Consider the following 14,970-nt stretch of genomic DNA (forward strand, 5'->3'; position numbering starts at 1 on the left):
TTGGAGGATGGAGGGCTGGTATTTTGGGGCTTTTCATAGGATGAAGCTATTAAAAAACAGCTTTTTTTGGCTGTTTTCTTGGGTTGTGTTTGAGTTTAGGATGGGTTCTTTGCTTTTTTTGGTTCCTTAGTAAATTGAAATAGTAGCAAATAATGGCAAGTCTTCTTGCAGATAAGATTTCAACCTAATGATCACAAAACCATCAAAGAAACAGCTGATGAACTGAAGATTTTTGAAGGCATCAAACACCCTAATCTGGTTCGTTATTTTGGTGTGGAGCTCCACAGGGTAAGAAAACAGAAATTGTTGGGGCTTTTTTATAGGTCAGAGAGAAAATTTTAAGAACCTTTTGTATTATTGGAGGTTTTACTGAGAACATTGTAGTTCGTCTTAATTGGTTATCTCTGTGAATTGCAGTGTGTCTTTTTTCCTCTGAATATTGAGATCTTGGAAACATAGTTTGGAGGGATTTTTTGGAACTGGTACACAAACAGAGATTAAGTGAATAGAGTGAGTAATGCTGGAGCTATTCTGTGGTGCTCCTCTGTTGAGCTGCTCTAATAGCAAGCTACATCATACATGGTATGGTAATTCTGTGTGTAGATAAAGACTAGGCAGTCTAAAAACTGTCACTGTTCACAGAAAAGGTTGTACTGGTATCATATTGATTTCTGGAAAAAGTTTGTGTTGATGTTTAAATCTTGATGCCAGATAAGTATTGGAATTCAGCTAACATCTCTTCAGAAAGAAAAAATGTTTTTTTGCTTTTCTTATGGAGTTGGATTTCAGAGCTGCATGCTGAGATATCCAGCTTTTTATTACTCTGATTCCCATGCTCTTCCCATCTTCCCCTGTGAGTCCTGTTCTTCCCGTATCTCTACCCACTGAGGTGGGAAGGGAGCAGGGTGCCTGGGAAGTGCTGCGTGTACTTGACTGATCCACTCAAAATTAATGAGCTGATTTGCTGACCCATGGCTCGTTTAGAAGGGGACAAAGACTCTGCTTTCTGTCTGCATTTTTCTACTTGGGGACACAACTTTGGGTGCCTGTGCCACTGAGTCATTAGTTTCTCAGACTAACTTCTAAGAGCTTAGTGTCTTTGCCATCTTTTTACAGTAATTGAGTCTGGCTGAAATGGGCTGGTCTTGGAGACAGTGGGAGTGAGGACCTAACTTTTCCGTAAAGTGTGTTAAGAGTTGGCATGCTTCTTCAAGCCACACAAAACAACATTGCCCATCCCAAGCAATCAACACATGATACTGCAGGAACTGGGAGGGGGGACCAAGCCCAAAACATCTTTTCTATTTTTTTCTTGTTTCTAAATAAACAAGGAATAGTTTTGGATTTCTGTGTAATATACCTGCAAGATTTCCAAATTAACATATGCAAGATGCCAAATTAATGTATTTTTCTATCGCCAAATAGTGTCACTTATGTACAAATGATGCAGAGAGACATGTCATAGAAATTTTCCCATAGCTGGACATATTAGGTTGCAACATACCTGAGAGAACAGAGTTCTGAAGAGATGATTTATTAGATATTCCATGGTAAGAGATGCTTCCATTAAAACATTGCAAGATACTTTGATTACTCTTTGCATGAACATTGAAGGATGGAAGGAAAACTTGGTTCTAATTCAGTGTGTAAAAAAGCCAAAGTCTAAAAAATTACACCCAATCAAATCCGGTTTGGTTCCCACAACAGGAAGAGATGTACATCTTCATGGAGTACTGTGATGAGGGCACTCTGGAGGAAGTATCAAAACTGGGCCTTCAGGAGCATGTCATTAGGCTCTACTCAAAGCAAATCACGATTGCTATCAATGTACTACATGAACATGGTATTGTTCATCGAGACATTAAAGGTAATGTTAACCCAAGAAGGTAATGTTGTGGTTTCAGTGTTGTAGATGAGAGTGGGGGGAGGGATGGGGGAACATATCTGCAGATTTAGTGTGCATTTTCTATACAGCCATTAAATGTATAAAGTCTTCAGCTGATTTTTCAGTTTACAAATTATTTACTAGTTACATGCTCCTTTTTTGAGTGTAGATCATAAAAAATGTTCACAACTGTCATTTCAAACTCATAAATTGTGCCCATGATTTATATCATTTCTCTAGAGGTTGTTAAGATTGTTGGGGATTCGTCCAAGCTCATTTGCTAGTCCTTGCATTTTTAGGCATAATATACTGAGTTACCTAATGCTGTTTTTCTTCTCGTCTGTGCAAATAACAGTGATGTTTCTGGAGCTGACAAGCAGTGTGCAGTGCTAGAGTTGTGCATCAGAACTTTCCCTTGTGATTCCATTTTTCAGAAGACTTTTAGGATTCAGATGAATGGTTGATTAAACATAATAATAAAACCCTTGTTAAAAGAATCATAGAATCATCATAGAATCATAGAATTTAAAGGGGTTGGAATGGACCTTACAAATCATTTAGTCCCAACCCCACCTGCCATGGGCAGGGACACCTCCCCACTAGATCAGGTTGCTCAAGACTCAAAAGACGTTAAAGGGATATAAAAAAATTACTTATCTAGTGGTTTTTTCCATGCATTTATCTTCTCATGCCTGGCTGTCAGCATTTGCTTACAAAATGACCAGACTGGAACTACAGTGACCAGAGGGGGGTTGGTTTTGGCGTTTGCTTAAGGCACCCAGTGTCAGTCCTCATTTCAGGTTCATTTTTCTTTTTCTGTACCTTCCAACAACATCCTCCATGTCTAGTTGTCTTGGTTTTGTTAGTCTGACATATTTGCTCACCAATGGCAGAAACTTAACGGAAGGTAGGGGAAGCAATGCACACAATATGCCCTGTGAATGCTCATTTTATGACAAGGCAGTGCAACCCAACGATGCTGGGTTTCTATGTCCCTCTTGCTCACAGGGTTTTGAATCACCGCAGCAATGTAGGAAGTTCCCAGTTGCTCTTGGTCCTTTGGCCTCGTGCTTCTCATTTGGGAAAAGACCTATCTACGATCCAGAGGCCTTCCACCCAGGTAGGCCACTCTTGAGTCAGTTTTGGCTTTTTTTTCCCAAGAAAACACTTACCCTCACTCCCATTCCCCAGCAGTCTTACCTTCTCTTGTTCTCCTTCCTCACCAAAGGTTTCTCTCCAGTTGTGGATTTCCCTCTGTGCTTTCCAGTGCCCTCCTTGCCCATTTCTTGATCGTTCCACATCCAGGTTCTGCTTGTCTGGATTACTTTCTCCTGGAAGCTCGTTGTGATCAAAAGCCAAGGCTGGCTGACAGGGATTTCTTTTGTGCTGCTCAATGTCATTGCTGATTTCTGGATATGTTTCCAAATAGGTCTTCTGGTCTCCAGGGAAATGCGTGAAGCAAGCAGAACTGTAACGCTGTGTTATCTGAGGACATTTCTGTTGCAACAGCTTCCCCATGTCATATGTTGGGGTGTTTCATGAGAGGAACAGCAGCTATAAGCAGAGGGTCAGTGCAGACACATCTATGTATAGACCTTCCTGAAACTTAGTGACAGAATATGAAGACAGATCACAGAGGATATTTTTATAAACATACCTGATGTTACATGGGAAATCTTTTGCTCTCTGTCTTCTTTCATGCTAACATTGCATCCCCAAGTTTTCAGGCTAACAGCGGTAAAAACAGTGGGTTTAATTCTGGCTCTTGTGTAGACAGGTACTCTTTTTATTTTATAGGGAAGAACAATATGTCATTCAGACAATTAAAACTGCTTTCCTATGAAAATCTTGCTGTCAGATCACACTAGACCTCACATGGCCAGTTTCCTCTAGATCTGTTTCTTTTAGCAGCAGATAAACAATTACTGTAAGAATTGTTTATCTCTGTCCTGCAGCTGGTGTCTGCAGGTACTTTGTGCTTAAAAATGGTCTTTTGCTTAGTAGTGTCCCTTTGTGCCACCACTGTCTTTCAGATGGTGTTGTGGCATCCAGCTCCATGAGGGTAAAAGATGAAACAAGATACAGCTGCCAAAAACCTTTCTCAACCTGTAGTTGTGAGCACACACTGAGGGTCACATTGGCTGGTTGTTACATTTGGCAGCACGGCTTTTGCTTAGTCTGCATCAGTCTGAAAAGTAGGTGATGCTAGTATGTAGCTGGAGATAGTCTCTTGGGATACCCTTCTAATCTTTATTCTGGGTATTGAATTTTATTGCCTGTGGCTAAGGCCAGTCTCCTTGGTTAGAATTACTTCACTTTTTGTAAGGAAACTGGTCTGTGCAGTGATTGAGAAAGATGGAATATGTAATGCTGAAGGGAACCTCTGGACACCTCTGGTTGAGCCCTCTCTTCTGACCAGGGCCAGCCTCAGTACCAGATCCAGTGTCAAATTAGATCAGATTGCTCAGGACATTGTTTAACTGAGATATATGTGTATCTCCAGGGATGGAGATGGCCTTTTCTTTGGGCCGTGTTCCAATGACTGACCTCTCCCCATTGTGAAAACCTCTTCCTGATACCTCCCTGGAATTTGCAGAGGTTGTTGTTGCATGTGCTGCCCTATATAATTTCACAGTGTGCCTTTGAGGAAAAAGTCTGTTTCCATAGTCTTGCTATCCTCCCATTACACAGCAGAAACCAGCAATAAATTACACACAATCCCCCAGGCTTCCCTTTTTCAAGCTAAACAAACCCGTTTTGCAGCCTCTCCTTGTGCACCAGCCCTTTCACCACCTTGATGTCTCTCTCCTGGGTTTGCTCTGGTATGTCATTGTCTGTCTTGTACTGGAGAGCCGAAAAACAAGACACAGCACTTAAGGTGTGGTCTCCTAAGTGCTGAATTGAGAGTAGTTAATCGGTGAGGCCATGCCTGGTGTATTCTGTCCAGGAGAGAAGGGCATATTCCTGGACTGCATTTTCAGCATGAATGCAGAAAATTAGGGGATTGTACCTGAACTGAAGCTTTAGTAAAGCAGAAACCTGTGAATAAGGTGCTCCAGGCCAAAAGGTCTTAATCAAACTGATACTATGTTATTGTCCTCTTGTTGACTTTGTTGTTAGCTCAAAACCTGTGCCATTCCTGTCTTCCTGATCAGCACAAGTGAAGGGAAGGTCATTCAACAAGAGATGAAAACCAGGAGATATTCAACAGGACACTATGGGCATGTGTCATGCTTTCTAAGAGACTGAGTAAAAGAGGATGCAAAACCTGATTTTTCTTGTCAAAGAGTAACATTTGGCCTGCTTGTTTCTTGAATGAGTTTGGCTGCTGCACTGGTTAAGCTGAGGAATGTCTATAAGCTGCCTCTTTTTCTGGAATTATGCCACAGCCTTTAGTGGGGCTTTTGGTACTACTCCTCACACTTGCAAGATTTCCAGCAGCACCTGTAGACTATCATGTTAGTGCAGTTTTCACTGTGCTTACTGTGGAGCTGATTAGGCAGAGGTGCAGGGTCTGAAACTTGAGTTTAAATCCTTTAGGTTGTGGCTAGTGTTTTCTCTAGCAGGAGTACAGCTTTTGGCATTTGCTCTTTGTTTGCAGTCTGCCCAGAAGGTCTTACAGTATAACAGCAGGAGGGCTGTGCACAACTGGGCAACCTCTTGCCTCTGCCAATCATGTCCAGTGAAGATGCTTTTGATACTGTATGTGTAGTGGGAGAGGAGGAACAGATTGGGGTTTGGTGTCTTTTTGTTGTTTTAGTCATGGTCTCTGGTTTTACTTTCCTAATTAGCCATGCAGATGTGATAGGAATTTTATTATGTTTCCAGTAGCATTAATTGTCAAAGGTATAAAGCATCAGGCATCCTCAAAGTACTGCCCTTGTGTCTCATGTTCTCTTACCCAGGTCCTGCTGGATTCTGTGCAGGTTTCTTTTAGCAAGAGGACCCTTTTTTAAAGACTCCTTCTAGAGGCTGGTCTTGGCTTCTGAACAAGCAGCTTACAAAACAGAGGCTCCTGCAGAGGACACATCAGTGTAAGCCTTGTTCAGCTGACAGAAAGTGTCAGCAACATGAGTCTTCAAGTGCTCAAGTGCTGTCTCTTTCTTCTTGGTGAAACTTTGGTTCGGTGCTTTGTTCTATTTGATAGTTGCAATTTCTTTGGGGAAAAAGGCTCACAGGAGCTTTCATGGTAACTCTTATGCTAAATTGTCATTACTCTTTATTTAAAGGGGCAATCTTAATTTGAAAGACCTTGGAAGTAGGTTCTGAACTGTAGATTCAGTCAGAAGAGAGATCCTTGCTCTTCAGCCCTGCCAGGCTCTACTCACTGCAGTAGTCAGAAACTGCTTCATAGCCTTCTGTGAAATTTCATATTCCTTTCTTGGGGAACAGGCAGAGAAGTTTCCAAAACATCCTTGTTAAAGTTTTTGCTCTTGATGGCCATTTTTCCTAAGCTCTTTGTGTGGGCTAAGTGCACCTACTTCTATGTGACAAGCAACTGCTTGAAAATCATTAGAGAAGCTGTTGGCAGTAGTTCAAAGGAAAAAGTAGCTGTCACTCTTCTAGTGCATCACCAATGCTTAGTGCCCCATCAAGCTGCCTTCTTGTACTGCTTCACTGTTCCTGGATTCTCCTTCATTCTCTACCTAGCTCCATTACTTGTGCCTCTGGACGTGTGTGTCCCTCTGATGACAAACTGCAGAATCCGGCCAAAGAATTCTGGAGTATGTGCAGGCGTCTGAATGCCAGAAGTGAAAAATTTATGGACATGATGTGAAGAAGAGTTCCATTTCCTGAACATTAGTTCTTTCAGAACTTGTCAAAACTTACACTAACTAAAGACTAGAATTTATTTCTGTTAATGATTTTGCTCCCCCTTTAATTGCAGTTCTGTGTAACACCTATTGGACTAAATAGTTATCAATCATTCTGATAGTAGTGAGAGAGTCTTTTGAGAAACATGAAGGGTTTTGTCATCATTGACCTGCACTGCCTTTTTTTGACTGGAGCTTTTTGAGGATTCTTTGTATTTTCTTTTAATATCTTGGGGATGCCCAACCAGGCTAACTGGGAAAAGTCATTAACTAAGAGAACATAACACTAAGGAGGAGCAGCCAACAATTTCTGCACTGACCTATGTTCAAGGTGGAACAAAAGTGAGAAATATTGGAAGGTTTTGTTCAGATGAGCGGGTTTTTAATGCATCTCTTGTGTGACATAGGAATGTGGAATGTGTAATGAAATCCCCAACCTTTACCCACTCCTAGAGTAGGTGTACAGTTTTCTTCTGTGCATACCATCCATCTTTCCTCAAGAGAGATCACAGCTGAAGCTCTATTTCTGCCAGGTGATACTTGCAACCTACTTATGGTTTCATTGTGATAACTTGCAGAATTCAGAATTTGGCCTGACATGTATAGTGAGCTCCTTCTGCTCTATGCATTTTCTGTTGGCTGTCAACATGCATTTTGGCAGGATGTTGAATGAAAGAAAACCACAGGTTGTCAAAACCATTTGGCTTATTTTGCAGTGTTGCATTCAGCAATTGACTTGATGCCAACTGCAGATTCCCCTTGGAGATTTTTAACTGTGCTTGGAAAGTTTGTTGTATTGTAAGCTGGCAGTGTAGCCAGCGATTTTAACAGTAGTGCTCCTCCAAAAATTCCTCTGGAAGCAGAGTGCAATAGGAGTAGGTATTGGGTAGTATATGCAATAAAATGGCGTAAGCTCAATTTTGCATGTTGTCTGTGACCATATGTAATTATTAGGCTTAAAAAAGACCTAAGATCATCCAGTCCAGCCTTTGACCGACCACTACCAGGCCAGCTAAATCATAGCACTAAGCACTATGTCCAATCATATCTTAAACACCTCCAGGGATGGTGACTCTACCACCTGCCTTGGCAGCATGTGCCAATGCCTGACAGCCCTTTCAGTGAAGAAATTCTTCCTGCTATCCAGCCTGAACCTCCCCTGGCACAGCTTGAGGCCATTTCCTCTTGTACTACTGCTAGTTGCTTGGGAGAAGAGACCAACCCCCACCTCACTACAACCTTTCAGGTAGTTGTAGAGGGTGATAAGGTCTCTCCTGACCCTCCTCTTCTCCAGGCTAAACAACCCAAGTTCTCTCAGCTACTCCTCGTAAGACTTGCATTCCAAACCCTTCACCAGCTTCATTGCCCTACTCTGGACATGCTCCAGCCCCTCAATGCCTTTCTTGAAGTGAGGAGCCCAGAACTGGACACAGTGCTCACAGTGTGGCCTCACCAGTGCCAAGTGCAGAGGGACAATCACTTGCCTGGTCCTGCTGGCCACACTATTTTTGATGGCACAAGTATGATAACATCTGTCTTGACTCACTCAGCAGATCTGAAAAGATGGCTAGTGAGAGGGGAGGTAGGTAGCAGTGGTCTCTGACAGGAAGCTCCTTAAGGAGAGGTGTTTTTTCACAGTTTAATGCTCACAAGGAGAAGCGTTGGAATTCCTAAATTCCTGGAGGAGTAATTTCTTGTAATGAGCTCGTATGGAAAGCCATTGAATTTGCCTGCCGTACTGCTTTGTGTTTTGAACACCTGTTGTCAACTTCCAGTACACCTCGTGTTAACACAACCCACCAAAACACCTTTAATGCTGTCATATTCCACACAAGCCACAGGTAAAGAGCAAAGTATGAATTCAGCCACTACCCAATGCGTAACTTCAATGGGTATCTTGAGAAGCCCTCCCTCAATTCTGCTCTGGTTTAACAAGTGTTACTGTGTTTCATTGTGTTTCCTAGGAGCCAACATCTTTCTTACCTCATCTGGACTGATTAAACTCGGAGACTTTGGCTGCTCAGTGAAGCTGAAGAACAACACCCAGACAATGCCTGGAGAAGTGAACAGCACCTTGGGGACTGCAGGTAAGGAAGCCTGTGCTAGGCAGGTATTGGTCTCGTTACCATAAAAGAAGAGACCTCTGCCAAAAGTCTGAGCTGGAGTAAAACCATGTTTCAGGAAAACTTGATTTTACCTTGGCTAGTTAGATGTACTTTACATCCAGAAGCCAAAGCAATCAGTGACCGATAGCATGGGAGAGGTAAAATTGTATTTGTCTGGTAACTCTAAAGATGCTGAAGCTTGTGTTTTGTGGGGTGTATCTTTCTCTGCAGCGTTACTGAAACAGTACTCTTCTTACTGAACAGCTGCATAATCTGTTTGCAAAAACATGGCAGTAACTCTAAGCATGTACTGTAGCAGCATTTTCGCTATCACTTTTCAAACTGAAAGACAGTTATGCTGCAAACATGCTAAAGAACAAGGAGCCAGCAAATGCAAAACTCAGCAAGAAAAGCTGAGTGTTTAACACATCATTACAGATGTATTAAAAAGCATTTGGTTTACCCCATTAGTCATTTGATGTATACTGTTCCTTCTGCTGTATGAACTGATGGCATCATGTATGTTGTTTCAAAGCATACATGGCTCCAGAAGTCATTACTAGAGCTAAAGGAGAAGGGCATGGACGTGCAGCAGACATTTGGAGCCTGGGCTGTGTGGTGATAGAGATGGTCACCGGCAAGGTAGGGGTATTTCATGTACTGATGGAATGCAAACTGTTCTTAACGATTTCTCTGCAAATTCCGGTCCCACTCTCAGCAGTTTGTCATACTAAGTCTGCAGGTACTGAGGGTGGTTTTTCATTTCCTGGAGTACGGAAATACATGCTCCATTGGATAACAAGCACTAAAGCTTGCACTTAGCAATGCTGTTACCTGTTGCAGAGGCCTTGGCACGAATATGAGCACAACTTCCAGATCATGTATAAAGTGGGGATGGGTCATAAACCTCCTATTCCAGACAAAGTGAGCCCAGAAGGGAAAGACTTCCTTTGCCACTGCCTGGAAAGTGACCCAAAGATGAGGTGGACGGCCAGCCAGCTCCTCGATCATCCTTTTGTCAAGGTTTGTCTTGTGACTTCAGCTACAGAAACTGCAGATGGCAATTGGAAACAGCTTTTAGTTGGCTTAATTGTTTGCAGTAATGCCACAGGGCTTGGCATTACAGTCAGAGGCTGCTGTCAAGTTGATGCTTGATAAAAGCAGTTTGTCATACTAAGTCTGCAAGTACTGAGGGTGGTTTTTCATTTCCTGGAGTATGGAAATACATGCTCGGTTGGATAACAAGTTAAGCACTAAAGCTTGTACTTAGCAATGCTGTTACTTGTTGCAGAGGCTTGATAAAAGCATCAACTTGGTACCGGCCAGAAAACACAGCAGTTTGGCAACTTTTCAGAAGCTCATGTGATGTTTTTAGCAAACCTTTGGCTATAGGACCTGGTGTACACCGTGCAATAACTTTCACAGCTGTTTTGATATGCATTAATATGTGTTAAAACGACTAGTCAGGCTTCAACACAGTGATAGTGAATTGGATCTGAAGAGTGCTAGAAACTTCAGTGAGTACATGTGCACGGGTTTCTAGAGCTAAGGGTCCCTTCCATAAAAAGTGAAACCAGCACATGCTTGAGAACTCTGCCATCCTTCAGTGCAAGGGTATGCTTTTCTTTTAAGTTCATACTTAAGTTCATATTGAATGTTTAGCTGGCAGTTGGTGTAACAAGCTGCAGTTCTTGCATGAGCTATAGTATGATTCTTTCCTTAAGAACAGGCAAATAGTCACAGCTACAAATTGAAGTATATTGGTAACCTTTTTAAAGAACTAGGAGCACAGTAGGTATTGAATTCTGTCCCATTTTCCAGCATAAAGCTGTTCACTTTGGTGTTCTGGTTCAGTACCAGTGTGTTTGGGGTCATCATACCCATCCCTCATCAGTGCAACCGTAGCCAGAGCTCATCCAGCACAAAGGCAGGACACTGCTTTAGGCACCTAAGGGTTGCAAGGTGACAGTGGGAACGTCAGCACTTGCATAGAAACACTTGTAATGCATTGTCTCTTTAACAAGGGAGAAAGAAGAAACTGCAAAGATGTTTGATAAAGGTGTTAAAGAAATTGATCTTCTTGCTGCAGTAGGGAGATGAGTTAATTGCCTTTGCTTCCTTCACAGGTTTGCACAGATGAAGAATGAAGTTACTCAATCTCTGGCCTTTTTTATTCTGACAAGATTTTAATCACTACTGTATGTAATATTTACATAAAGACTGTGCTGAGAAACAGTATAAAAGTTGAACTTAACGAAGACTGCACAAGTGACAATGTCACTTTCTCTGCTGCTCCTGTACATTTTACTTGGCACATGTTGCTCATGTGACAGTGTCTGCAAGTTGGAAGAAGCTGCATGTTTCAGTGAAAGTGCCATTACTACTGTATATGGACCATACCTTTTTTGTTCTTTCTCCTGTTTCTCATTTGATTGAGAACTGTAATGTTAATATGTAGTATTTTTGAACTTTCTAGGTTCAGAAAAATGCTGTAGTGTTATCAGGCGTTATGGACCTTGTTTTTTAATCTGTTTGAGTGCACTGACTGTGAACTTTTACTGGGTTTTTTGTTTATTTGTTTTTGGCAAGCTTCAGATTTGTTATGCACAGGGCTGATTAATGAAATTTTAAAAAAAGTTTTTTCTCAATAAATGGTTTATTTTAGGAGATGTTGGTGAAGGGTTTTTCTTCCACAAATAAATGTGGGTGGGGTTTTGTCACATTTTAAACTTCTTTTCAACACTCTTAAGACTGCTAAGCTAACCTAACTGGAATAAGCTGCTCTTATATTGCAACAGTCAACATTTTGTCTAGTTTCAGGATGTGCAGTGCGAGATGCTTCTTACAGAAGTGATAACAGAAAGGTTCCCTGCTTTCACCTTCTGAGGGAAAAAGGTATTGGGCAATTCCTGACACTCCCTACTTTCTAAGGGGGTAACTTTCTTGAATGCCAGCACTGTGAATGGGCAGTGCTCTCCATGGCATTTATGTGATCTAGAGGAGAGCTGTTCAAGTTGATTCTTATGTTTTGTTTGGCAAAACCAAGAACTTCTAGCGTTTTGAAACTGATTCTGATCCTGGGCTTTGATTTCCACCACACCCCAGTTGTCACCAGAGTCAGACAAGAGAGAGAGGTTAGACGTGGTTAGTAATTAGAAGAAACAACCTGCAACACATCATCTAGTTGATAATTTTGTCTGACTTGCTGTTACAAACAGGTGACTTAAAACTGTTACTTGTAAACACTAGTGCAAGTTTACATATTCCTATTATACCCTTAAACTTAAAATAGGTAACTTATAACTTGCTTTTAGTATTTGGTTTTATTCTAGTGTCTTGTCTCTCTTTTTAAGACACAAGTCCTTGGTTTTTCACAGTTGTGGGGTGAGCTGTTGAGGAGGTGTCACAAAATCTGACATTTCCTATTTAGAAAAGTATGAGCCTTGCTGTGCATTTGCCCTGTGCAGTATATCTAGGCTTTCAAGAAATGCAATGCTGAATTTAAATACTTGTCGTTCTTTTCAGTTCTCTATTTTCAGTTATGTGGTAGGAGGGCGAAGTATGTTGTCATCCTCAGCAAAGAGCTATGAAAGTACCTGAGGTAAAAGTTCCCCCTGGCCTGCTGTTTGCTTCACTTTGCAGTACATCTGAGTGATTTGTGTCCTCAGGTGCCCTTGTACACAAACAGGAACTGTGGACAGCTTTTAGGAGTCAGGATAGAGGTGACAGGTAAACTATTACTAGTTTGTTGTTGTCAATCAAAAGAAAACTCATTCACTGGATATCAGCTTTTTAGCCTTTTATTTTTGTATAAACAAACATTAAGACTACTTTTGTTAAGGCAGTTGTAGAACATACAGTTGTTTGTGGGGATGAGGGACAAACACTGCTTTCTAATGACCTGTGTCATTCTAGTAATACAGTGAACTGGACTAATTTAACTTTGGCAAGTACCATTAAGCTTTCTCTGTTTGTCAGTGAGTGCTGGAAGTGCCCAGTGGTGCAGTTCTTGTGCGCTGGGACTTGCAGAAGTGCTCAGGAGGACGGATCTAGGAGTGGCATGTTTGGCCCTCAGCCTGTTCTAAGTGTTCCCCAGGGAACTGGGTATGAAATAATACAAATACTCTTTCAGAAGTTATTTTCATGTTTGGTATTTTCCTCAGGGAGAAGTGGCACTGCATGCAGTTGGAGAGAAAAGGACTGACATTCATAAGAAACATTAAATGTCATCCCTACTGCATGTTAAATCAGTGGCTCTTTAAAAGGCAAACCAGCTAGTCTCCATCACCACATGAATATGTATTTGCTGCTCAGAACTACTCACCCCTGCATCTAGGGTTCATTCTGCCACCCTGAGCAGAGCCCACTGTATCTGCCAGCAAACATTTACAGTAAAATGCTAGCTTAGGGACACCTTTTCTCTCTTTCCTTTCTGCCCATTTTGAGACTCTTGTGTAGTGTCTTCAGGTCTGACTCATTGATGTGCCTGATCATTACTACAGGCTAGCTTCAGCCTACAGATTATAGTACTGGTATTCACTGTTAAGATTGTTACAGCAAACAGAGTGCAGGGCATGTGCTTTATTAAAAGAACAACATTGTAAGCATGGCAGTATTTTTTGCTCTTGGGCTCTATTTCCTGTGTTGGAGAAATTACACTAGAGTCCATGTTTCTGTTCATGACATCATTCCAGAAAGCTTCAGAGCATAGGGAATGCACATGTGCATAAGATATGTGAGTCTCGTGCTTCCCATGGCCTATTCCTTACTTCATGTTGTAAATTTTATTGCCTCCACTGTCAATAAACTTCACTTACTACCCCATGCTACAAGCACTGATGCACCTGCTCTTTAGGTGCTGCATATTAAAAAATGAGTTTCTAGATTATCTGATGTACTAAATAACAAATACCTGTTTCATGGAATGATTTGTATTTTGTTGTATTAGCCTGTTCCTTCTGGCCTCAGTTTTATTATAGGAAAAGAGAAATATTTTTATACCTGCTGCTAGAACTAGGACTGCTCACTTTCTTCACTAGAGACTCTCACAGTTTAGTCCTATGCCTAATGAAAATGGATCATCATTGAAAGTACTAATCATAATCTTTACTGCTCAGCACCAGGATCTGTAGATTTCAAAAGACTGGAGTTTCTACCAGTCATGACTGCTGGTAGTTGGAAGTCCCCTCTTTTCCTTTTTGAAGAAAGTTTTCAATAACCTGCAGATCCTCTTTAAACACAGGAGATGACTGTCCTGAAATCAGTACCAACAATGTCAGAGCAGCACCTTTTTCCCAAGGAGCTTGATTTCTAGTTTTATTATTATGTCAAATCAAGTCCAGACAGATATAAAAAACTAAGCCATACTAGTGTCCTAGGTCTCTCTCCTACTTCCCCTCTTCTCCCCAAAAGAAAAGAAAAAATAATTTAACTATTGCCTCAGGCTGACTGTTATGAGCCACCAAGTTACCTAATTTATCAGAAAAGACAGACAAGCAGATTAATTAGGATCACAACAGTATGGGTATGGGGCATACTTTTTAATGCACACTTTGCATTATTTCACTACACTGTGCCCAGTTATTTTCTTTCCACCATTGTTAGGAAGGCCTAGACTTTTAAGTAGTGTTTAAAGCCAAAATTAATTGTACTACCTCAGTTTTTCCAAACTAATGGCATTTACTCTCAGAAGAATTACAGGTTTCAGCTGTCCCCCTCTGATGTATTGCCTGGGAAAAGAGATGGCAGTGGGTGACTTAGTTCTGCTCAGGCCACAAGGCCAAAATCTGCTCCAGGTTATGCTACTACAAGGCTCCAATGTCTGGATGTCCAGGGTCTGGCTGAAATTTTAAAGAGCCCATGTGGTGCACAGTGTGGGAATAAGTTCTAGATGTATAAAATCTCTACTGCAGTAGAGCTGCTTCAGTCCAATACTGGTATAACCAAGCAGAGCATCTTACTGTACTGTATTTAAACACCGACAGATTATGGTTGTTGAACTGTGTGATCTACACAACTATCAATTCTAATCATCTTATATCATGTCTTCTGACATTTATCCATTCCTTAGAGCAAGTTAAGAGAGATAAAGCCTGCACCTCTGCTTAGTTTCCAGGTAGAATCTCACCATATAAGCATGCTGGAAGTCATTTTTCTTCAAAACTTA

At 41.4% G+C, this 14,970-nt stretch overlaps 1 protein-coding gene across 1 annotated transcript in view; it reads left to right on the plus strand.

Moving 5' to 3' along the window:
- MAP3K4 (mitogen-activated protein kinase kinase kinase 4) overlaps nucleotides 1-11,471 on the plus strand; it is a gene marked incomplete at its 5' end in the record, with an annotated part of 54,969 nt that extends 43,498 nt beyond the window's left edge. The window contains 6 exons of the mRNA XM_009085184.1: nucleotides 172-288; nucleotides 1,708-1,867; nucleotides 8,664-8,786; nucleotides 9,340-9,446; nucleotides 9,648-9,827; nucleotides 10,931-11,471. Coding sequence (XP_009083432.1) covers nucleotides 172-288; nucleotides 1,708-1,867; nucleotides 8,664-8,786; nucleotides 9,340-9,446; nucleotides 9,648-9,827; nucleotides 10,931-10,951 — 708 coding nt within the window. The remainder of the gene's footprint in view (nucleotides 1-171; nucleotides 289-1,707; nucleotides 1,868-8,663; nucleotides 8,787-9,339; nucleotides 9,447-9,647; nucleotides 9,828-10,930) is intronic.
- Between the last annotated feature and the right edge of the window lie 3,499 nt (nucleotides 11,472-14,970).

This window comes from Acanthisitta chloris, unplaced genomic scaffold, assembly GCF_000695815.1.
Source record: "Acanthisitta chloris isolate BGI_N310 unplaced genomic scaffold, ASM69581v1 scaffold5452, whole genome shotgun sequence".
Taxonomy (NCBI): domain Eukaryota; kingdom Metazoa; phylum Chordata; class Aves; order Passeriformes; family Acanthisittidae; genus Acanthisitta; species Acanthisitta chloris.